The 24,167-nt window shown below is 40.8% G+C and overlaps 3 protein-coding genes across 21 annotated transcripts in view; 2 read left to right on the top strand and 1 right to left on the bottom strand.

The window, feature by feature from the left end:
* rbfox2.L (RNA binding fox-1 homolog 2 L homeolog) overlaps positions 1–7,137 on the top strand; it is a 176,119-nt gene extending 168,982 nt beyond the window's left edge. For 14 of the 15 annotated variants that reach the window (XM_018256642.2, XM_018256643.2, XM_018256637.2 and 11 more), the window contains one exon: positions 91–7,137. In XM_018256642.2, coding sequence (XP_018112131.1) covers positions 91–135 — 45 coding nt within the window. In that variant the 3' untranslated portion in view covers positions 136–7,137. 15 annotated transcript variants of the gene reach the window in all.
* A 3,858-nt stretch (positions 7,138–10,995) lies between these two features.
* On the bottom strand, positions 10,996–13,142 carry fmc1.L (formation of mitochondrial complex V assembly factor 1 homolog L homeolog). The gene is made up of 2 exons (XM_018258755.2): positions 12,963–13,142; positions 10,996–11,308 (listed from the first exon to the last, which is right to left on the bottom strand). Exons 1-2 carry the CDS (start codon positions 13,092–13,094, stop codon positions 11,105–11,107), a joined length of 336 nt encoding a protein of 111 aa, XP_018114244.1. The 5' UTR covers positions 13,095–13,142; the 3' UTR covers positions 10,996–11,104.
* Positions 13,143–20,174: 7,032 nt separating this feature from the next.
* LOC108714471 (putative RNA-binding protein Luc7-like 2) overlaps positions 20,175–24,167 on the top strand; it is a 29,303-nt gene continuing 25,310 nt past the window's right edge. Inside the window, exons 1-2 of one of the 5 annotated variants that reach the window (XM_041590656.1) lie at positions 20,175–20,473; positions 23,363–23,433. In XM_041590656.1, the coding sequence (XP_041446590.1) occupies positions 20,413–20,473; positions 23,363–23,433 (132 nt within the window). In that variant the 5' untranslated portion in view covers positions 20,175–20,412. The remainder of the gene's footprint in view (positions 20,474–23,362; positions 23,434–24,167) is intronic. The other 4 variants (XM_041590655.1, XM_041590654.1, XM_041590657.1 and 1 more) reach the window with 4 other exon arrangements.

Raw genomic sequence — 24,167 nt, 5'->3', positions numbered from 1 at the left:
ATTTTGAGAGAAGAGCCAAATATTTCATGGCATTACTGTGTGACACAGAGATGCGCAGGCTGAACTATTAATGGCGTCTTGTCTTTCCAGGCGAGTTTATACAGAGGCGGTTACAGCCGATTTGCTCCGTACTGAAGTGACGTAAGCCTATTGTCCCCTATTAAACCTGGACAAAACTGCCCTTTCTCTCTCCTTCTGACCCCTTTCCCCTTCCTCCACTATCAACGTTCGCGAGGCCCGGCTTTTGCAATACTTCAAATGAGAAACTCCTCCAGGAATTTTCTAGCAGCGCCACATGGAAGGACACAGCTGAAAAACATTCAAAACACAAAAAAGGACATTTTTTTATACCTCAGCCTACTCTTCAGACCTGCATTTTTGTTTCTGCTTTTTGTTTTTTAGGGGGTGTGTTCATTTTGTTCCAAAGATTGTGTTTATTTTTTAATTTTAAACTGTGGTAAAAGTGCGTGTATATATATTATTTACCTACGTATGTGCTGTGAGCTTTTTTTTAAAATATTATTTCTACACTTGGAGGGGAAGTTTGCAGAAATCAGGAGGACAGAAGATGCCGATAGGACGGGGAGGAAAAGAGAGATTAGAATAAAAGAATTGTTATTATTGGCTCCTGGGGAACCAATCCTCTGGCAGCAAGAGTGTTTTAGACAGATTGCATATTGTTTTCTGAGAGTTTCATACAAATAGAATGGAAATGAAGGGAACGAAAACTCAATCAAAAAGAATAGTGAGTTGGCAGAGGTCTACATGTGACCAGCTTGAACTGGCATTATTTTGTACACCATGAAGTTGCACTGTCATTTGAACACTTTGTGACTGTCTGACTTGGATACAAAGTACTAACCTTCTCTTCAGCTGCTCTATGGGGATAACTGAAGTGGGGGATAAGCAGAAGAATCTGGAAAATGGAAAACCAAGATAGCTGCCCAGTTTGGATTATGAAACAGCACTGCTGTGGGCCTAGAGAGTTATTGGCAGTTATACGTGTGATGGGGCAATCACAGTGATTGGTGCAGTATAAATACAGTATGTTTGTATATATGTGTATCTGTGTATTTGTATGTGTGTCTTGTGTGTGTTTGTGTATATATATATAAATACACACACATACACACACATACAGAAACACCAATAGAAAACCAGAATAGTTTTATCTTGATATTTCTGCAGCACACTAGTGTCATTACAAAATCTAGCAGAAATGTGAACTAAGGATCGATGATAGCCTGCCAAAATCCAGCGGTTAAATATGTCAGCCACTAGCGTTGAGGGACCCAAGGAAAAGGTGCATCTTGGGAATGTTCTGATTTTGTGGCATTAACTTGCAGGCCTTGTGTTGTAATCCTCCTGGACAGGGGCTTTCCAATGTCCCAGTGAGAATTCCTTAACATTGATCTTTATTATGTTCTCCCTTTGTGCTGGTCACAATATCCGTCCTGTTTTGGAGATTTCTCTCCAGAGGTGCAGCTCACTTATGCAGGAGACAGAAAATTTACTCAAACTACTCCTTTTAGCTACATTTGTTATTGGGTTTGACTTGTTAAGTTCCGCTTATGGTTTCATGATGGGTTTATTTTCCCACCACCGCACAAGGGTTTTCTGGAGACTGGGTCTCCTCCATTGATTTCTGTAGTGATGGGTGGGCAAGAGCAAAGAAAATAACATAGAAAGGCTTCAAGGAGTAAGCTGCTGTCACTCAGGAAAATGCTGCAGCTTCCATACAATCAGTTAGTACGATCTTCTAAGCCTGCACAGATGCTGTGGATTTTCTTAGTCTTCCTTTCCTATAATACACAAGTGTCTGTGCACAAGCTTTGTATCTACACATAAATGTGTGTGTAAATCTGTATAGGAGAAATCTATGTATAACTGCAGATACACATGGTGAGATATAGTAACTACTCAGCTTGCATAGGGGGACTTGGATGCTGCCTGTTTATATTCAGTAGTAAAGGCTAGTGGCACTTCTTTGTGTGTGGGAACAGAGCTTAAGTGGTTTGCTGACAATTTTATAAACTTAGTTACCTCTTATAGCAACCCCCCCACAAGTCCGATAATGAAATGGGACAATCTATAGACCCGTATTCAAAAAAAACATGAATGCTATGTGTCATTCTGTTGGGTTTATCATGAAAAGCCCATTTTAATTCATTGTTGGGGGACTAATCCGTTTCAACAATCAGAGGCCTGTGTGCCGCACACATCATAAGGAAATATTTCTAATATGCTTTTTTACTTTATTGATAGCATATTTAAACCTGATTTTCATGCTAGTTACCATTGAGTATTTTTATTTATGCGGTTCTTTTTTTCAAATTTGCGCCGCTAACATAAATCATCATCATAAGGACTGGTGCCACGTCCCATTAACAGACTAGACTCCTATTTAATCCAGAGCTGAATGAATTAAAAAACATGAGCAGAGCATGTTTCTTTAAGAGAGCTGAGTGAACCTGGAGCTTGGGACTGCTCGCTGGAGGCTCCAGAACCCAATGGTCACTTCCTTGTGTTCCACTCTATGGTTCCAGGTAGCGAAGCAGCGTTCCCAGCCAAGGCCTAGGCTCCAGTGTCACTACATTTAGATTACTGCGCATTAAAAGAGGGTTGTTCAATGTATTTCATTATGATGCAGACATAACTATTCTAAGACAATCTGCAATAGACTTTTTATTTTTTTTATCGATTTTCCTTTTTTTTGTTTTCTTCTTGTTCTGCAGAATTTAGAGTGGTTTAATAACCCTGGCAACCAGGGAGAATGTACAATGAATCAGTCAGGGCCTAAATAAAAAGATAAACACTAAAAACAAAAACAATAAAATGGAAGCCTGGCAGTAAATCAGTTTCTGGTTGCCAGGGTCAACAACCCCAACAACCAGATAGGAGTTTTAGTTGCAGGCTGAAAAGATGCAGAATAGGAAGGTGAACAATAACACAGACAAATGAAATTAGAGCTTTGCTAAGAGAATTCCGTCCCATAGCATGTACAGTTTAGAAGTCCCGTCAGATCAGATTGATAAGCACCCAAAGATCTATCTCATTCTCCAAAATGGCATAATAAACAGATTCATCAGATAATTATGAATAAACAGATTGGTCAGATTGATAAGCATCCTAAGATCTATCTCGTGCCCCAAAATGAAGTATGTTTTGTGTACCATTAGAAAATTGTTTATGAAAAGCAAAAAGGTCTGAGGTGGATACAGCTACAGCTTCTTGTTGCTTTGTTCTGTTTTATTGTGATCAGTTGGTTGTACTATATGTCTAGAGAGAAGATGCTGGGAGTTGCAATTCGGCAGCTGGAGGACTGCAATTCAGACATACCTGTGGCAGACCTACTAGCACTTGTCATTTCCACAGCTTATGCTTATACATTGTATATAACATGAAACCAGCCATATATTTGTGGAATTCCATTAGCATTGGTCATTGTCCTCTAGGATTTAGCGACTGTTTGGTTTGCATGTTGTGTATAGTGTTTCCAGGGAATCCATTTGCTCTAAACCTGCATCCTCGCCAGTTATTTTTACCGGATTTGGTTTCCGTTGTCGCACGTTTGTACGAGCCAAATCTTAAGCATTGACTGTTTCTACCCGACTGTTGCCTTGCGCTTCTTTCTGTCCAAAATATTGGCAGTGGTAAAGAGTGAACGGTGAAACGGCGACTGTCAGCTGTTGTATGGATTCAATAGGGGCTCATATGAAAAGCTTTAAGATGTCATGTATATAGTGGGACGTTTTGCTTGACTGCTGTTCTCTGAGGAACCATCCTTAGAATTGTCTGCTGTCTGTACTACAGAGGACATGGTAAAAAAAAACATGAACTAATCTCCAGAGACATGTTGCAGTGCAGTGTGTCATTGGCTGTCTCTCAGTAACTTTCACATTTATTCTTTATATCATATAAATATATATGTGTGTGTGTGTGTTGATCACAAGCCCCCAGGGAAGCCTGGACCACTTACATTTTGTTCATCTATTTCTTTAGTTTTGTGCTGCCTTTCTTCCCTCAGGCCCCTTTGCCATTTCATGCCATGTGAGGGATTCAATGCAAACACTACAAAGGCCTATATATTTCTCATTATAAAAGTGTAGCTCTGTGTTTTGCTCCTATCTACTATTTGCTATGGCTGCCTGTGTTCTCTCAAACCTTCACCATTTAGCATCTAAACCTGTAGCCATTCAGTTTCCGTGGATTTGTTTGTGTTTATATCGGGTATCCCCAGTGCACTCCGTCATAGAGAAGATTGATCAGCTGGTAAGGCAAAATGACTTTGTTACATAACTACTCCATCATAGACTTTATTTCTCCCGGATATTCCCTAAAGAAGTAGTAACTGCCCTTGGGATCACCCCCCAAAACAATTGTACTCTATATGTATGTATTTAAACTGAAGTATAGTTCAATGATCCGGGACACTTACTGTGAATGAAATCGCATGCCTTGGTTATGTTATGCTACGTAATTGGGTGTAGATACATGTTTAATAAAAGGAAGCTCCTTTATATGAAATGTTTGTGGCCAACAAAGCTGGCAGTCTTGTTCAGTTGATATTCCCACTATATATTAGATTTCATAACATCCGTTCTATCCACAATCACGTTGTTTGCCACAAACTCCAGCTCCACGGCTACAAAGATTGTGGGGTGCAGTGTAGAGAATGTGTTTATATCCAGTCCAAGCTTGAGCTCATATTCGAGCAGGGGCTATTAATTCATTTATTGGGGGAGATTGAGACCCAGTTTCATCCTCTCATCTGTACTAAAGAACTAGCAGCACTTGACTGGACAGGAGACTTGAACAGGAACTGACTTATACTGTTTATTGTAGGGTGTCTGGTCTCTGTTTCCTACTAGTGATATATGGTGTCTGTTCCCTGTAATGTGAATAGGCTGCCTCGCATGTATTCTCAATCAGCCCTTTACTTTCCAGGGAAAAATTAAACAATGTCTTAACTCATTAGAGTAGTTGCTGTGCAGATTCTTCCCAGTTGCCTCTGTTTAGGGAGACATTGTAACACTACAAAAATGCATAATACACTACTTTTCTTTTCCTCACTGACTCTGTACTTCACTTTGAATAGAAATCTCAGGCACTTGGACACTATCTGGCCTATACCAGCATCATTCATATACCTTTCCTTCTGCTTGAACCCCTTTACAAGTTGTGGAATCCTGACGTTTTTCTCTTTTTGGCTGGAGTTGACATTGAAAAGAAGCCCTGCGTTTTCTGGTTTACATCACTAACACCGTTAATGGCGGCTGGAGACTTACGCTCCAATGAGAACTTTTGTTAGGGAAACTTTTTGATGTTGAAATATGCTTTTTGATGAAGGACATTCATTTATAGCAACTTTGCAACAGGAACAATCGTACCATATTTTAAGGGGTATGTGACTTTAAAACGATGGAGGGGGGGGAATATGGCCTTTTTCTTTTAACCGTTATGCAATCAAACTTTCGATTGGTTAAAGGGCATGAGGAGATGCACAGTGTAGGCCATCCTTAAGCACCTTGCATGCGAAACACAGGACGCTAATGTAAAGGACACAATAGGAAACCAGACGATAACTATATATAGAATTACCTGCTATACATGTATATATTTTATTGCCTTCACAATGCGCTTCAGTTATCATTTCAATTGTACTTGTGTCTTATAAGAACTGACTGTTTTGATGGTCATTTTGCTGCCTACTCGTTGGGGAAATATATAGCGTTTTTTTGGCATGTCTGTGTAACGTTTGTGTTTGTGTCGTACCTTTTTGCTACAAAGGTCATTCTGGGTACTCTTAAATATTTTGGAAATGTCCAATCATTTTGGTTTTGTGTCCAGTAAGAGCCAAGAATGACCAACAAGATCATGCAGATAAATGACCAGGTATTTGTGCTACATCCACACTACACAGACACAGGCCACCGTAGAGACATGTAATGTGCTGCTTTTAAGTAGAAATGTGTTTTATACATTTATGGGGGAATTTGCAAACCCTGAGCAGTTGCTGGCTATAGTAGGGACTTTCTATTGGCACCATTTGGCCATGATGTGGCTATAGAACAAACCTTACACTAGTCATCTGGTGCAATCACTTCCTGTTTACAGATATAACCTCGGGGTAGGATATGTTTGCTTCGGCCTAAATTCAAGTTATTGGCTACTGTTAAACAAATGCAGCTGAATTACCAGGTAACGGTATTTCAGTCTGTAATAAAAAATAGTTCTAGTTAAAAACAATGTATTGCAGCTCTTGTCCCGATATTTTATGCCTTGTCTTGTGTAGATATAGCTGTTACTGACTGGTTTCTGAACAATTAAGTTGCCCTTTAGTCTGGTATGTGTATATATACGTTTGTGAAACTCAAAGAGCAAATCAAAGAGCTTTAAGGAGTACAAACATGGAAGTGTCTGCATGTTATTACTGTACAGCAAATGGCCTGCGGGTTTTATGTGTGTGAGGGAAAAGATCATGGAATCGGCAGTAACATAAATACAAGAATATCAAGCACCACTGCTGCAGCTTCACTTGAGTGATTTAGACTGGGAGCTGAATGGTGGCGCTTGATCAAACCCCGTTCCATTATCATTTTCTGTTACACAACGTGTGTCTAGATGTCTGTCCGTACAGAAACACGAGCATTTCACAGAAGACACTACTTTGTGGCCATTTCAGCACTGTAAATGCCAAACCAGTGTCATTGCAGAGCAATGGGCTGAAAGCGAACAGCGGTTGTTGTGTCCTGGATATTGGGCCTTAAGATGAGAAACCTTATTAAATCCCCTCCCCTATGAAGGGCAGTGTATATGACACCCTTCTTGTAAGTATCATATTGTATAGGTAACCTATAGGCCACTCAGTATTCACCTGTTATTATTTACTGCTTAGCTGAGTTGGGGAAACTCTGAAAATGTAATAAGTTCATTGTTTTGTTTTTTGGGGTTTTTTTGGGGCAAGGTGGGAGGGAATGGGAAGTAATTTTTGTATTACTATCCATTATGTATAAATTATTGATCATGTTTGCTGGCTTTTATAAACTCTAAGCAAGGGGAGAGAGTCTGGAATGGCGTGGGCAGCCTCTCCTCCCTCCCTCGCCAATGGTAATAAAGCACTGTTTTTAAATAAAAGAATTGTATGCTTTTGCTTTCTTTTTTTGAGGTAGATGACTTTGTGCGTGTGCACCGAGCTATGTTTCAAACCTTAAAGGCACATTAAAAATATTTCTTTGCATCATTTTACCTTCCATTTATGTTCTCCCTCTCTTCACATGTTGGATTATGTTTGTCCCATGTTGCAATAAAAGAATCCAATCCAGATGTAAAAGCCCAGTGGTGCAGCTCTCTAGGCTATGACCTCCAATGATGTCTATTGATATTGAACAATATTGGTAAAGCTTGAAGGAGGTGAGCAGAACATATGAGAGCAACATTTTCAGATTTCCTACTTTGTGCAAAAAGTTTGGGGAAGTTTCTTTCCTCCTTTAGCACAACAATGCCTCATGCACAAAGTAAGGCCCATGCAGATTTGATTTGTTGAGATGGGAGAACTAACTTCAACCCAACTAAATTCCAGTGGGATGCATTGAAATGTGAGAGTCTGGCCTGATCACTTAACCTTACTGCTGCTTCTTGTGGCTGAATTCAATCAAATCCCAACAGCAATATTCTAACATCTAGTGGAAAGCTTTCCCAGAAGAGTAGAGGCTGTTCTATCGGCAAATGGAGGGCCAACTTCATAAGTCCCTTGTTTTGGGAATAAGATATTGAAAAGGCAGGTGTCTGGATACTTTTGGCCAATGAGTGGATACTGGGTGAGGAGTTGGGCATTTGCACATGGATGGACAGACATTGGACTGGGCACTATAGTGGAGCAACTGTCATTATTACAGTGTAATGCATATGGGCTAAGGGCTAAGCAGATCTTAGACTTCATATATAGGCAGAACCAATAAGAATTTGCACACCTTCTGTAACCTGACACTCCTAGTGAATTCATCTAGTCACAGATAACTTTATGATAAAGGGTATCTACCCAAAATATGTTGTGTAACCATAACCTGGAATAAAAGTTTTGCAGAGATCCTGCTGGAGTTTTCCTTCCGTTATTATTTTGATTTACTGGCACAGTGGAGTTGTTGGCACAGAGCAACTTAATTGGAAGCAGAACATTCAATTCCTCTTCAGCTGTACAGACCAACAACCCTTTATCTGGAACTTTATGAAGGGATGTGACATCACTGGCTTGATGGGCCTTGGTTGGTGAAAAAATACAGTAGTAGAATAAGTTAAAAAATATACATAGCTCAGTCTAGAATATATCCTGTATTTCATAATCAAGCAAAGGCTTTTATTAGTATTGTGCCAGATACGTTGCCTCAACATCTCAAACAGCTGTAGAGTTCTGCAAACTGGCACCCTCAGTAGTAAGCTGTGAAATAGATTGGACTTGCCCACTGCCCATGCATTAAACTAGTTAACAGAAGGAATATATGGTACCATAATCCCTGTAGCATTCAGTAAGAAGGGTAAAGGGTGACAAGGGACTAACCAGTCTACACAGATACTATGTAGGGAGCATGTTGCATATATTTCTAGTACAAATGCCTTAGGATTGCAGACTGAGCCCAGACCCTGAAGTCAAGCCATAATATCATTAACATGTATTTATACAGCACCTACATATTCCACAGCAATGTACAATACATAGGTGTATACATCAAACGTACAAAAGCGCATCCATAACAGCCAGTAGTTGGTCATATTAAAAAAATCAGACACAGTCAACTATGACACTACTGTCTGGTGGCCAAAAAAACACGGGCTTTTAGAGGGACCAGAAATTAAACCTTAAAAAAAAACATTTTCATGTTAAATCTAAGGCAATTGCGATGAACATTTACAGTGATTTTTTTATGTTTATTTCTGAGAGGACACATTTGGGCTCAGTTAGTGGAACAGTGACCTCCAGTGGCCAAATTGCAAAAAATGAGTAATATTAATGGCACAATACCTTTAGATGGTGCAACTGAAAAATATCAGATTGTTGAACCCAACAGTCAGATAAAGCCTGGCAAGTGTCTGGTCACCTTTACTTGCTTTAACTATAAAGCTCAAGTACCAAGGTTACAAAAAATAACTTGAACAATATATGGATTAGAGAGTACAGATTACTTATTGCGCTGACAAAATATTCCTGGTAAATACCAAAACCTAAGAGCAGTTCCCACCTTCTTCAGGATTGAATGTTGTTTGTTGCCCTGTTCATTGTCCACTGCAACATTTACTATATATAATCTTGACTGTAAGATGAAACATTAACTACATCAATCCTGACATGAATTAAAGGGCTTATTCACCTTCCAAATACTGTTTTTCAGTTTAGTTGTTTTCAGATTGTTCACCAGAAATAAAGACGGTTTTCAGTTACTATCAATTTTTTTTTATCGGTTTTCCAAAATTGAAGTTTGAAGTATAATGTTCATGTCTCTAGTGTTTGTCTGGCAGCTCAGTGATCCAGAAGCAGATTTTGAACTGTTACAATTTGCTGCATTAGTTGATACATTTATCAGCAGTGTCCTTGGAACATTAGCAACTGTTGTATCAATTCTAATTGCTGGGATTCTCAGCTAACTCAGAGATTCTTCTCAGCAGGGACAAAGATAAAAAATGTATCAGCTAAATGTATCAATTTAGAACAGTTAGTCGGTGACACCCCTCCCCCCGAGCTGCTTTAGAAGATGAAAAATGAAATTTTACACTCCAGTATTAGAAAATAGAAAGTAATTGCAAAAAGTATATTTCTGGTGAATAATCTTAAAGGAGAATAATAGAAGAATAGTGCAAGCTAGAATGCTATATTTATTCTGTAGAATGCTTTACCATACCTGAGTGAAAAGCTCTAGAAGATCTCGGTTTGTTTAGGATAGCAGCTGCAGTATTAGCTTGGTGTGACATCACTTCCTGCCTGAGTCTCTCCCTGGTCACTTATAGCTCTGGGCTCAGATTACAGCAGACAAGGGGGGGGGGGAAGAGAAGCAAACTGGGCAAGGAGGTTGAAGCTGAAGGCAGGAAGTCTGATACAGAAGCCCAAGAGTACACAATAGAAGGAAAGATATTAAGTGCTTCTTTTGACAGAGCAGCCCTACTTTGAGGGTTTACTGGTATACTTGGGTGGACCTTTCTGATAAGGCTTACTTAGTTTTAACCTTCCTTCTTATAACAACTGAACTGGAAAAGATGTTTGAAGGTGAACAACCCCTTTAACTCATTAAAGCAGCATAAATAAGGCAGCACCCATCTATGGCCCTTTCTGTGCCCAGTTTCCAGCATCCACGTAGACTGGCCATTTCATCCATTAGAAGGCACTTTGTGCATCCCCATTGCTAGGAACAAACTGAGGGGCTCAGATGGGACTTTAAAGATGGAACACTATGGCACAGCATTGCTGTACATGTTAAAGCATATAACACCTTGGTGTTTTTCCTGAGGCTATGGTTGTCCTTAAAATACAAGAAAATGACTAATTTGGGGACATTTTGTTGGCCACCCCCCCCCCAGGGAATTATTAGCAAAGGTGGACACACCTTTAAAAATGCACCAGCCTAAAGCAAACAGCAGTGCAGCCATCTTACTTACCTCTGCCAGGCATCCCTAGCGCAGACTATGGGGCAGATTTATCAAAATGTTAGATTAGAGCTCACAGCAACAACAAAAAAATCACCCACTTTCTATTTATTCCAATAGGGGTTTTAGAAACATATTTATCAAATGGTGAACACTATCATTTACCCATAAATACACTTTTTAAAATCCCATAGGAATGAATGTAAGTGGCAGTTTTTCTGTCCAATCTCACATTTATATAAATCTGCACTATAGACTCCAGCATGCTAAGGAGAGTAATATGTTTGCACAAAAAAAAATATAGCGGGATAAACAAAGGTTTTTTTTTCTTTTCATCCTCAAAAGCAAAGGAACAACTTGAGATTAAGAGATGTATAGTTTATTTATAGTTCTTTTTACATTTATGTACAAAAATAGAAGTCAGATGAATAATGTGCAGTATATGAAGGTGAGACTGCAGCAATACCACGCTTCATCTCTCCCAGCCTTTGCCTCCGGGTTGCTTTGGCAGTTTCAAACCCACCAGACCGGCCACTTGTTCTGGGCTGCGCTCTCCCTTGCCGTGATACTCCTGGTGGAGCAGATCATGGTTTCTGACACTGCGTAGGAGGCAGAGGTAAGTCGAGGCTTGGAAATGCAACTCCTGTTGGGCCCGACAGAACTTCTCTTCTGTTACCTGAGAAATAACAGAGATGTCAAACAACAAGGTAGTAAAGGCACAGGACACACTGGGGTACATTGTCCAGATAGTCCCAAGATACACTGCACCTGTTTCATGAAGGCCATAAAAATAAAACATTCCATTTAGACATTCTTAGAATACAACTGAAAATAAGATATACAGTAAGTTAAAGTGGTTCCAACACAATTACTAAAAATTGGTTAAATTTGGCAAGCAATAAGCAGCCATTTAATAAAACACATAAGGGGTCAACCAGTATTACGTGATTTGACTCTTTTAGTGGAGACATTTTCCACTGGTGTCTATGGCAGGGTATTTTCTGGTAATTTGTAGCGGCAACACAACATGGCCTATAAATACACAAAGGGGCAGATTTACTAAGGTTTGAGTGAATTTTCGAAGTACAAAAAGATACTATGACTTCGAAATTACTTTGACTTCGATTCAAAGTAAAACTCGTTCGATTATTGGACCATTCGACCATCAAAGTACTGTCTCTTTAACCAACTTAAACCTGCCGAAGTGCTATGTTAGCCTATGAGGATCTTCAAGAGCAATTTTCTAAGTTTTTTATATTCGTAGGAAAATCGTACGATCGTACGATAAAATCATTCGAATCGTACAATTCGAAGTACGATCGTATGACTAATAAAATCCTCCGACTTCGAAAGTCGGAGGATTCTATTCGATGGTCGAATTTCGAAGTATTTTCCACTTCGAAATTCGACCCTTGATAAATCTGCCCCAGAGTGGCATTGCCCTTACTTTTTAAGCTATTAGCACCGTGATACTCAAAAATGACAGAACACAGGCAGTTCAAGCTGATATTCTGGGCTTCTCTGGTGTTTTATGACACAAAGACATGAAAACGCTGTCCTTCCACATATACATGTTATGATCTGAAACATGTGAATACGTACATACAAGCACAATTGAATCATGTTTATTGTCTTGATGCCAGGGCTGGACTGAGATTCAAAATAGGCCCTGGCATTTCAGGTACACAGAGGCCCAAACATCCACAGCCAGCCCAATATATAGTGACTGTCTATGGCAACTTACAGCAGCCCCTCTGGCATTAGCCAGAAGCCACAGATTGGCAGTCAGGACCTGCTTTATTCCTGCAGAGACCTGGGAGCAGCAGCACCAGACATTATCTCTATAGCTTATTAATGAGCTCTTGAACTCAAGCCCCACATAAGAGTAATGCTTTATAAACACCTCCCTGACAATATATGAGAGAGAGAGAGAGAGAGAGAGAGAGAGAGAGAGAGAGAGAGAGAGAGAGAGAGAACTATATAAAGGAAATAGACTGGAAATTAGGAGCAGCCTCACAGCCTCGTGTGATGAAGTGGAAGTTCACTAACCTCCAGCAGGACAAGTAGAATAGTGAGGGCGCCCATTTACATTATATAAATACATTATACCTAAATGTATTATATTATAAATGTATATATATTAGTTAGATAATTGTATTCTTGGCCAACGAGGCTACAAACAAAGCACATTTAAACTGATGCAGACACACGCCCAATAAAGTAGTGTTGTCTGTATCAGCGAACCCCCTGTGTTCAGCTAATCGCAGCTACAACAATATGGCGGCTCCAATGAGCAGCGCCATTACCGTCCCCGCGCTCGGACTCCTCACCTGATTCCTTCTGAATTGCTCTCTAATGTAGTTATAAGCCGCCGTGTCACGATAGCGGTTCGGGCCACTCATGTAGCGCAGTTCTCTTAAAAGACTGCGAAACGTACGCAAGGGAGAACCGAGGGCCGCCATCTTTGCGCGAGTGGAAAGGGGAGCTCGTTGACTGCCGAGAAGTCAAGGGCGAACAAATCGATTGCCGAAGGCGGGAAATTGTCAGCTAAACTGCAGTAGGTTTGACCTTCAGTGTGAAGTCAGGATGGAATGGCGGTAGTTAGAGAAGGAACCTCCACATTCTAAATCTGGCTTTCTGCTACATTATACATTAATATACATGTTATTTTATATGCCATTTTTTTGTTGTCAAACTTTTGGACCCTGGGAATTGGGACCTTTTGCGTGACAGTTTGTTAGGCACCCCAATGTCACCTTTTCTGGGAAAAAATACCGGCCTTCCTATATTTTTATGTTTTTTTCCCTATAAATAACATTGGCATCAAGCAACATATTTACCGACAGGCCAGTAAAACACCGGCCAAGTGGCAACCCTAACCCCCAGAGATAATATTTTACTGTAGACCGGAACAGAACACGGTTCTGCCAATATTTTCTTGTTTCAGGATCTTTGCTGCAGGCCTGGGTGCACGGGGCTTTTCACCAGTGAAGGAACTTAAAGGAAAACTATACCCTCCAACAGGCCTGGACTGGGAGTCAAAATAGGCCCTGCAATTCCAAGTACACAGAGGCCCAAACAGCCTCCTACCAGCCCACAATATGGTAACTTTCTATAGAACCATACAGCAGCCCCTCTGGCATTTGCCAGAACCCACAGATTGCCAGTCTGGCACATAAAACAGCTCGTATGTAAAACCCTGCTTCATGTAAATAAACCATTTTCATAAGATTTTTCATATGATTGGGTAATCATAAATAGAAAATTTCCATTTTAAAAAATAAGGGATCGTACGATTCACTGTGCCAGAATTCTGTCTTTTGCTTCAACACTTCTTCCTGTTACAGTTAGAGTTGTTACTATTTCTGGTCAGGTGATCTCTGAGGCAACACAGAGACAATCACAAAATGGTGGTTCAAGGCAAGAGATGTAAAAGGGCAATATTTACTTAAATATATATTCCAGTTTGGTAAGATTCTTTAATATGCCACTTAATATGATGTAGACTGTTGCTTAAGTGTTCATTTTGGGAGTATAGTTTTCCTTTAATAAACTTGTCTCAGTTTGCAGTGCCAAGCAAGTTACCAGGGACTACACAAGTGATTTCCCCCCCCCCCATACCATTTCTAGCACAGAAAAGGTAAGCGCTGGGGGTAGGGGGAGCCGCATTGTAGATGAGGCAGCTCTTGACCGCTGTCTGGGTGTTGTGTGTATGCATTCAAAGTTGAGCTTTACTCTTGCTCTACTACATATAACTGCACAAGGGATCACCACCGCTGCTACTACTACTACTAATATGCTTGGGGTATTACATCGCAAAGGACAGTGCTCTACATATCTGTGATGTACATAATTTTCTTTATGTTCAAGATGACCAGCTAACCCTCCTTCCTCTTTGAAGATCATGTTGAAACCTTATCATGGAAACTTGACTTGGAAGTGTGTAAAACAATTGGTGTTTTTGGCACAACTTGGCCTGTTCTCTGTGCCTGAAGCCTTTCCTGGTCTTTGCCTATGCCCCCACAGACAAGATGTTCCTGCACATTTAGAACACCTGACTCTGCCTCTCCACATTACTGGGGGAATTTGCAAGTCTTTTGGAACTGTAGCCTTTCCCCTCTACTTCTAAGGGTAGGACTCCACAAGCGATTTTGACGCGATCTGACGTGCTGCGACAAAACGCATGCGAATTGTCGCATGCAACAAAAATAAGTTAAGAGATAGAATTGTTGCATGGTGTCGCAGCGTTGATCCGACGCAACACGACTGTCGGATGCAAACGCAGCGAGCAGCATCTGCATCCGACAGTCGTGTCGCGTCGGATCAACGCTGCGACACCATGCGACAATTCTATAGGTCCTCATAGATGCAAAGATTTCTCTTGCCGAACGACCGATTTTAGGGAAGTCCGAACAATCCTTCGAAATTATCGTGCGGTTAGTGGGATTCGAACGATCGTATATCTTACGATTTTTTGGCGGACATCTGTCAGGAAATTGATCGGCCAGGTCAAAAAATCTTTGTCGGTCCCAGTGCAATCTATCTATGTTTGCAGGGCCAAGCAGGCATCTCCCCTTTGTTTTCCTGGCAATAAAAAATGGATCTTTTTAGTTGATGATAAATTCGTACGATCGTTCCGAGAAGATCGTGGTCTCACGATCAGGGTCTGATCTTTTAAAAATCTCAACATCTATGGGCAGCTTATCTCTTACCTTATTTTTGTCGCATGCGACAATTCGCACGGGTTTTGTCGCAGCACGTTGGATCGCAACAAAATCGCTCGTGGAGTCCTACCCTAAAGGTACTAAAGTGACCTTATATATCATCTGGTGCTGATAAAGCCTTGGCTTTGTCATATTCCTTCTGGGGAGAATGACTTGTCAGCATGTCACCAGGGGCGATCCTGGCCCCTCCGCCGCCTAAGGCAGCAGCAGTTGCTGCTGCCCCCCTCCCCAGGAAATTCGCTCTTAAAGTACAAGGAGCAGCTACTACCCTCTGATACTATTTGGCCATCCATGACTCTACCAAAATAATCCAGCCATAGACTATCAGAATTCTTTCTAAATTTTCCTGTTTACAGTCATTTAATATTCTACCTGCTTAAAAAGACTTTGAGTGTCTTTTATAAAATATTGACAGAAACCTGCCACATTGTTCTTCATTTGCCTATTGATCTGCTCCCAAACACTGTGCAGCTTTATGGCCAAACCTCTGTCCCCCAGGGCTGGAACTAGGGGTAGGTAGAGTAGGCACGTGCCTAGGGCACAAAGCTGAGGGGCGCCAAGCAAGTACCTCATAAGCAGTCTACCCCTAGTCCTGTCCCCTCTCCCTACTAGTTGCCTGTAGTGCCCAGCTGTTCCCTTGTGGGGAGAGGGACTGTCTGTATCTGTTCACAGACTCAACATAGGACCTTTAAAGGAGAACTAAACCCTAAAAATGAATGTGGCAGACATTCCATATTTTATATACTGAACTTATTACAAAAGCCTTAAGTTTTTGCTCAATATCAGCAATGATCCAGGACTTTAAACTTGTCTCAGGGGGCCAACATCTTGGAAAGTGTCTGCGAAACTCACATGCTCAGTGGGCTCTGAGCAGCTGTTGAGAAGCTAAGCTTAGGGGTTGTCACTAATTATCATGCACAAAATGAAGTTTGTTTTAGGGATGCACCGAATCCACTATTTTGGATTCGGCTGAACCCCTGAATCCTTCGTAAAAGATTTGGCCGAATACCGAACCAAATCCTAATTTGCATATGCAGATTAGGTGTGGGAAGGGGAAAACCTCTTTTACTTCCTTGTTTTGTGACAAAAAGTCACTCAATTCCCCTCCCTGCCCCTAATTTGCATATGCAAATTAGGATTCGGTTCGGCCAGGCAGAAGGATTCGGTCGAATCCGAATCCTGGTGAAAAAGGCCGAATCCCGGATTCGGTGCATCCCTTGTGTGTTTGTAATATAAGCTGATGCTACATTGCTGATTATTAAATTCTGATGCTAATTACACTGGTTTCTGTGCTGCCATGTAGTAATTATCTGTATTAATTACTAATCAACCTTATATTGTGACATTTATATTCTATATGTACTGTATATTTTGAGTGGATCCCTAAGCTCAGTAAGTGACAGCAGCACAGAGCATGTGAAGTGAATCAGCAGAAAAGAAGATGGGGAGCTACTGGGGCATCTTTGGAGACACAGATCTTTACTGCTAAAGGGCTGTGGTTGCCTTGGGCTGGTACAGAAACACAAAACATAATGTACAACATTTCTAGACTAGGTCTTAGTTCTCCTTTAAACTCATTAGGATTAACTGGAATATGGCTTTTAACATCCGGGATAGCCACTATGAATATTTCATCATGCTCTCTGGCTTCTCTTACTCCAGATCATTTTCAAGGAATTTGTTAATTATATTTTCAGGGATTTTCTGAGTCATTCTATATCATCTATATTTATAATATTTTTATTATCATAACATTTATCAGAATCTATAAAGATATGTTTTCTGTACCAATATGTACATTCAGTGCTGAACGAAAAGTCAAAGTAATTAATTGTCCCACTAACATAACTGAGGCATAGAAGTGGAACAGGCAATTGTCACGGTTGGCACCCTAAACTAGTCCTATCACGGGCAATATACAAATACAAACTGTCCCTTTAAATACACTTAAAATTCGCGCCATTGCGTCAGCGCGCCTGGGCCTTTAAGACGCAGACATACGCAGCACGAGCAGAAGATCCTTGCAGGCGTCCCCGCTTGGAGTGCGGCGGGCGTCCCCGCCGAACCCCACCACCCCTACCGGGGTAAGTTATTACAGAAATATATTCCGATTTTTAAATACATTTATGACAGGTATATATATATGTTTTAATATAAAAAAGATTTTAGGTTTCATGTTTAATTTGCAAAGGAAGTATATTATACAGCTTATGTGTTGGTGACAGGTCCACTTTGAAGGGCAAGTCAACCCCAAAATAAAAATCTGCTGTATAAAAGAAAACAAAGTGTGAGCAACTTTCCACTATACATTCATTAAACATTTTCAGTGATTTTAAAGTTATTTGTAAAAAAAAATTGCTAATGAAAGCAGCATTTGCTTAAAGGGCACCTATCACAGCCAAAATTAAACACATATTATCAATCTGACCAGTACAACCTAAACACGTTTAATCAAACTACATATATAGTTTTTTGGAAAAAAATGCAGGTTTTATGAAAATCCCTTACTTTGTCAAATGGGTTCTTTCACTGAGGGAGGCCATACTGAGACTATAACAGAGACTATAACATGCAAATTTCAGGAGCATGCTCAGATTTTACTAATGTGAAGTCTACTTTTAGTTATCTTGTTCCATTATGATCTACATCCACAAAAGCATTGTTAGCATTCTGTTCTGTGGAAAATATTACTTAAATATTATATTGATTTATGGGAAAATGTATATCATTATTTTTTTAACAGACTATTTCCTGTGTAAAGGCAAAAAAATAAAATCCCATTTTTACTTTCTTTAATGAAAAAGAAACCTATCTCCAATATACTTTAATTAAAAAATGTGTACTGTTTTTATAAGAAACCTGACTGTATGCAGTGAAATTCTCCCTTCATTTACTGCTGTGGATAGGAATTGTCAGACGGTCCCTAACTGCTGAGCAGGGAAACAATCATACTTATGAACAGCAGGGGGAGCCCCCGCCTTAGTTCCCAGCCATGCAGAACTCAAGCAGCTTTGTTTATGACGATCCCTAAGCAGCCCAGACCACACTGAGCATGTGCACAGTCTTCGTCTTGAAAATATGTTTAACAAAGTTACAAGATGGTGACCCCCTGTAGCCAACTTTTAAAGCATAAATTATTTGTTTAATTAGGCTTGTGGTGCAGTAAGTTCATGTTTATATTTAGTATACAAAATACAGCATTTCTAGCCTTATTCTATTTTAGACTTTCCTTGTCCTTTAATATAATGAATATAAAGTGAAAAGCACAGGAGGGTGATTTAGACCAACTGTTTGTTGAAAGTATCTTGAGATCTACTGATCACCATCTAAGGGGCAATTTACTAAAGGGCGAAGTGACTAACGCGGGAGAAAATTTGCCAGCGTGACACCATTTCAGAACTTCGATGATTTACTAACGGTTGCTGGCGTAACTTCGGTAGCGAAGGAGATAGACTCTAGCAGGAAGTTCGCTCCCTAACACCAGGTGAATTTGTGCTCAGGCGAATGGACGTAACTACGCAAATTCACTAAGATGCGGATTTTACTGAAGGTTACCTCTTGCGCCTGACTTGCCTTCGCCACCTCAGACCAAGCGCAGCACAATAGAGTAGATAGGACTTCCTCAAAAAATAGTTGAAAAATTTTCTAAGTCCCAAAAAACGCTAGCGCCTTTTCCTTTTTCAGGGTGATAGGCTGCAAATGAGCGTAATTTTGTTTTGGGGTACCAGGCTTCCCCCCTACATTTCCTAACATATGGCACATAAACTATACACTGGGCTCATGTGTAGGGCAATATGACAACTCTATTTTATTTTATTAAGGTTTCCCGGGCTTGTGTAGTGTAATGTATTTGCTGCAACATATACATCCATTCACTTTTAAGTTCCCGCCGTATGCAAATTAGGCAACGTTAGCGCAACTTCGCTCAGTGCAGTAACACTAGCGCAACTTTGCCAGCATTCGGCGCCCTGGACGCAACTTCGGATTTTAATGACATAGCATTGTCCTGGCGAATCTACACCTGCCAAAGTGTTGCGATGTGATCGAAGCCGTCGCTGGTGAATTTTCGCAGGTTAGTGAATTTGCCCCTGAAGGTCTACTGGTAGATCCCATCTACATTTTGACCCACCGCTGCTCTAAGGCCTACTCTAAATCTAGCCCTGACCCACGCGCTGAAATACAAGAACTGCTGAATAACTAAATGCAACACTAAGGCTAAGGCCACACTAGGCGATAGAGCCGCGATTTGACTCGCGGCGACTTTTCGCCGCGACTTTTAAGCCGTAATCGCTGGGGAAACGTTTGCGCTGGCGTCTATGGGGAATCGCGTAAAATCGCCAGCGTAAAAACACGCGGCGATCTTTTTTCTATTGTCGCTCGAAATCGCCTAGCGAGGCAATTTCGAGCGACAGTAGAGAAAAGATCGCCGCGTGTGTTTTTACGCTGGCGATTTTACGCGATTCCCCATAGACGCCAGCGCAAAAGTTTCCCCAGCGATTGCTTAAAAGTCGCGGCGAAAAGTCGCGGCGAGTCAAATCGCGGCGCTATCGCCTAGTGTGGCCTTAGCCTAAAGGGCCACACAATGCCGAGAAGTTTATTATAAACGAGACGAGATTGTCTGTGAAGGGTAGAATTCGTAGTTGTCTCTCAATGCTCATTTAATTTGACACGTCTTTCTATTGCTGAGGTAACAAAAAGGAGGCGCCCAACTATAACCAATAAATACCATCTAAGAGATGAGGGGGCGTGTATTTCTCTCATGAAACGAACAATTGCTCAACCAATCAGAATACGGAATATGAAAACTGGGCGGCGGTCTAGCCAATCAGCGGCACTTGCGAAACGTCTGGCGTAACGCTCGCGCGTGAGAGAGAGAGCAGCGCGTCCTGAAGCCTCTGTCTGCCTGGCGCCGGCCGCTGTGTGAGGAGCGAGTCGGCTACTTTTTTTATTACCATTATTATTGTCTTCCCTTCGTCGATTCACCGTATCGTCGCCTGAGTCGTTAACGTCGCAGAGGCAGGTCTTCCACGTCTAGAGCCTCCCCCCCCTTATCAAAATGTCGGCGCAGGCCCAAATGCGCGCCTTGCTCGACCAACTCATGGGGACCTCTAGGGACGGTAAGCGGCAATATATGTTACTTCATAAAGTGCATCATCATTCACGCTCTAGTATTTGTAACTATTTTTTATTTATCCCCCCCCTTGTGGTAGTTTGGGCCGGGCGGGGTGATTGACAGTGTGATACTCCTTGCAGTAAAGAAGGGAAGCAGGTCGCAAAAACAAACAGCCTGAGAAAATGGACCCTTATTGGGATTCGATCTATCGCACATCTTATTTGACTTCATCCTCGATGAAGATCATCCAATAGGTCAAGGTGGATGGAAAGAAGTGCATAGTTATTAGTAATTAAGTTATGTGGAAAGGCATGCAATGATTGGGGGAAAATTAACAGACCCATGGGGACAGAGCTCATTGTACTTAACTGTTGTCTCTTTCCAGTTCTTTGAATTTGTGTGACAAGGGAAGTGAATTTATTAGGCCACTGTTCTGAGTTGTGTTACTGAATAATCTTGGGATTGCCCCATGCCGGGAAAGATGGTTGCATTGCAAAGACTATATTTGGATGCCATTCTAGTTAGAGGACTTCCACAATATTAAGTAAAACTTATATGACCAATTTTTGGGCCACAAAGTGGATTCTTTGGGATCATTTGGCTCCCCTGAAAGGAGAATTCAACCCTAAACTTAAATAACTCCTACTCTACATAGACCTCCCTCCCCCCAGCCTAAGTGTTACCCCGGGTAAATGCGCCTAACGTTTTACTTATACCTCAGTGCAGATTCAGCCATCGGAGTTCACAGGCGCCATCTTCTTCTCTTTGGAGTGAGACCGGCATGTCGGCGCATGCGCAGTTGGAGCAATTTTCTGCGCATGCGCCGAAACTCACGAAAATTGTCGAAGCGCTGGTGTAATTTCAAAGAATACTGAAGCGGCTGAAGATGGCACCTGTGAACTACGATGCCTGAATTTGCATGAGGGATAAGTAAAATGTTAGGGGGATTTGCCCGGGGTAACACTTAGGGTGGGGGGGGGGTAGGTTTTTTTTTTTAAGTTTAGGGTTGAATTCTCCTTTAAGAAAAACTGCTATAAAGATTTATTTTCTGTGCTTCCAATGCACAGTTTTAAATTCTTAGTGCTCAGCTGGCTGTAACCACTTTTTATCAGTAACTGGTTTGATTATCTAAAGGCAAAAATGCATTAATGAGCATGCCACTGTCTATATCTAGACTGGTCCGTTTCATCTGTCCTCAAGTGTCTGTTTTCACAGACCACCCGAACCAACATAACCATAGAATTTGGCCATTTGAGGACAGCCCATGGTCCAATTGCTCTGATACCCTGAAGAGCTGCCCTGTGTATGCCGAGTAACTGCAGACTTCATACAGCCCAAGTAGTGTTCAAGGTCATTGAAACATTTGAAATATGCTTGGTAAAGTTGTATGCATGTGAGCAGCCAGACTTTTTTTAATGTGAATTTTATTTGTCCTGAATAATCACAGTTAATATAACTTTATATAACTCTTATTATTTAAATATTTAGTTACTTCTAGGTAATTTATGCTAGAGTTAAAAGGGTAAAATATGAATAAAAAATATTTATGTAACTATAGTTATAATTGTAGCTAATCTTAAATCACCCTTGAATTAAGTTACAATGTATGTCTTAGACCAGCGACATCTTGCCACTACCAGGCTTAATGTGGCCATACACTGGCAGATAAAGCTGCCGTTATCAGTTGTTTGACTGCTTATCTGCCCGTGTATTGCGGCTTCCGACGGGTCTTCCCGATCGATATCTGGCAACGATATTGATCGGGAAGGTTTGATGGTTACCCCACCGACCTGTCGGAGCCCCTTGGCGTATCGTAATCTGATCGTTAGACCGTGAACTTTCGGATTACCCCCGATATAGCCATGCCGTTAGTGGCATATCGGGGAAAGACATCGCCAAACGAGCGGATCTTTTAGTCTATTTCTCTTTTCATTTGTGGAAAAACTTGTAATCTAGTGACCCTCTAGAGTGGTTTATATATAAACAGAGTAAACCCAGGCAGGTTAATTTGATCCTATTGTATTTGCTGTGAGTATTTGTGAAAGAAGACCTAGAATGTAAGCTCCTCTAGGACAGGGGCCAATGTGAAAGTGTAGTGTAAATGTCTGTTGTATGAATAAAGGATAATAATAATAACAAAAGAAATTGAGCTCATATGTTGATTGTTCCTCATTCCTTACAAGGACCTTTACTGCTTGGGTTTTTAGATTCCTGTTCGAAAGTAGCTTTTTCTTAAAGCATTCAGTTGTTCAGTAGCCTTGCCCTTATTCTATTATGAGTAAATGCCCCTCATTCCTGTTCATGGCTTGGCTGCTTTACTTTACACATGGGTTGAACTGATTTGGAAGTTTTCTGAAAAGGGCTGTTTTAAAATCTGCTTGGTGTATTCACTGTCAATCACTGCATGGTTTGTGTATTTTGTTGTTTTTTTTTTTCCCTGTGTGAATTTATAGAGAAATAAAGAAATGCCTTTTCACAGAGCCTACTGCCGGTGTGTGTTTGTAACCACATGAGACATGAATTCATCTCACAGTGTAAAGAACCACTTATAATTATGTATATTTGTCACTCTTACACCTTTCCTACCTAAAGTGCATTATTCTGTATTAAAGACATTTGTCTTTCCTGCAATAGTGGCCCTTTCAGTTTGGCTTACCCCATAATTGTCTTTCCATGGAAATATCAGCCGCTTAGGAAACAAGTTATGTGCTCTGTGAAACTGCATTATGGATATGTTTGTTAAATTGGGTTGGGAAGTATTACTGTTGTCCTGTATGTTAAGTGTAAAGTCTCGATCAACATGTACTTCTTGATGCTTTTGTTGAAATTGCTGGCAGAAGCGATGTATTTTATACAAACTGAACAATCTGGCCCCCTTGTTTTATTTATAAAGGTTCAATGTATCTATGCCTGCCTACTTCAATCCGCAAGGGAGTATCAGAAAGGCCCCGCATTCGCCGAGCCGTGAGTTATAACAAACTTTTCAGATGTGTTAATGAATGTGGACAAAACGCAGTTGTGTAACAAAACAAAGACTCAAATCTTTGCAGCTGCCGGCCCAAGCAGAGCCCCTATATTCTCAGTCGTTAGGTCATGTGATACGTGCAAGATTCAAGAACACCACTGGTAGGGTGATTTCATAGAAACAGAGAACCTTAAAGTGGACCTGTCACCCAGACACAAAAAGCTGTATAATAAAAGTCCTTTTCAAATTAAACATGAAATCCAATTTCTATTTTTTATTAAAGCATTCATAGCTGTTGTAAGCTCATTTAAACATCTCAGCTGTCAATCAAATATTGTTTGCCCCTCCTCTATGCCCTGGGCTCATTTAAACATCTCAGCTGTCAATCAAATATTGTCTGCCCCTCCTCTATGCCCTGGGCATAGAGGCGGGGCAGACAATTACTTTCACTTTTCATTCAGCACTTCCTAGAAATTGCTGCTCTCCCCACGTTCTCTTCACCATTTAATTGTGTAGCCAGTGCATGGGGGATGGACATCAGGTCCCCCATTCTGGTGCGCAAACAAGATTTTGAGCTGATACAAGGCTTGCCTTAATAACAGTGTCCACAAAATGGCTCCTGCCTGCTTGCTATAATTATAAATTCCCAGACTGGAGGAAACAAGATTCAAATAATTTATATAATGTAATTAAAGTTAATTTTGCTTGACTGATGTGATAAAATAGGATTATG

The sequence above is a fragment of the Xenopus laevis genome, chromosome 4L, assembly GCF_017654675.1.
Source record: "Xenopus laevis strain J_2021 chromosome 4L, Xenopus_laevis_v10.1, whole genome shotgun sequence".
Taxonomy (NCBI): domain Eukaryota; kingdom Metazoa; phylum Chordata; class Amphibia; order Anura; family Pipidae; genus Xenopus; species Xenopus laevis.
The sequence above is the reverse complement of the archived record's forward strand: the minus strand, read 5'-3'. Positions and strand labels throughout refer to the sequence as shown.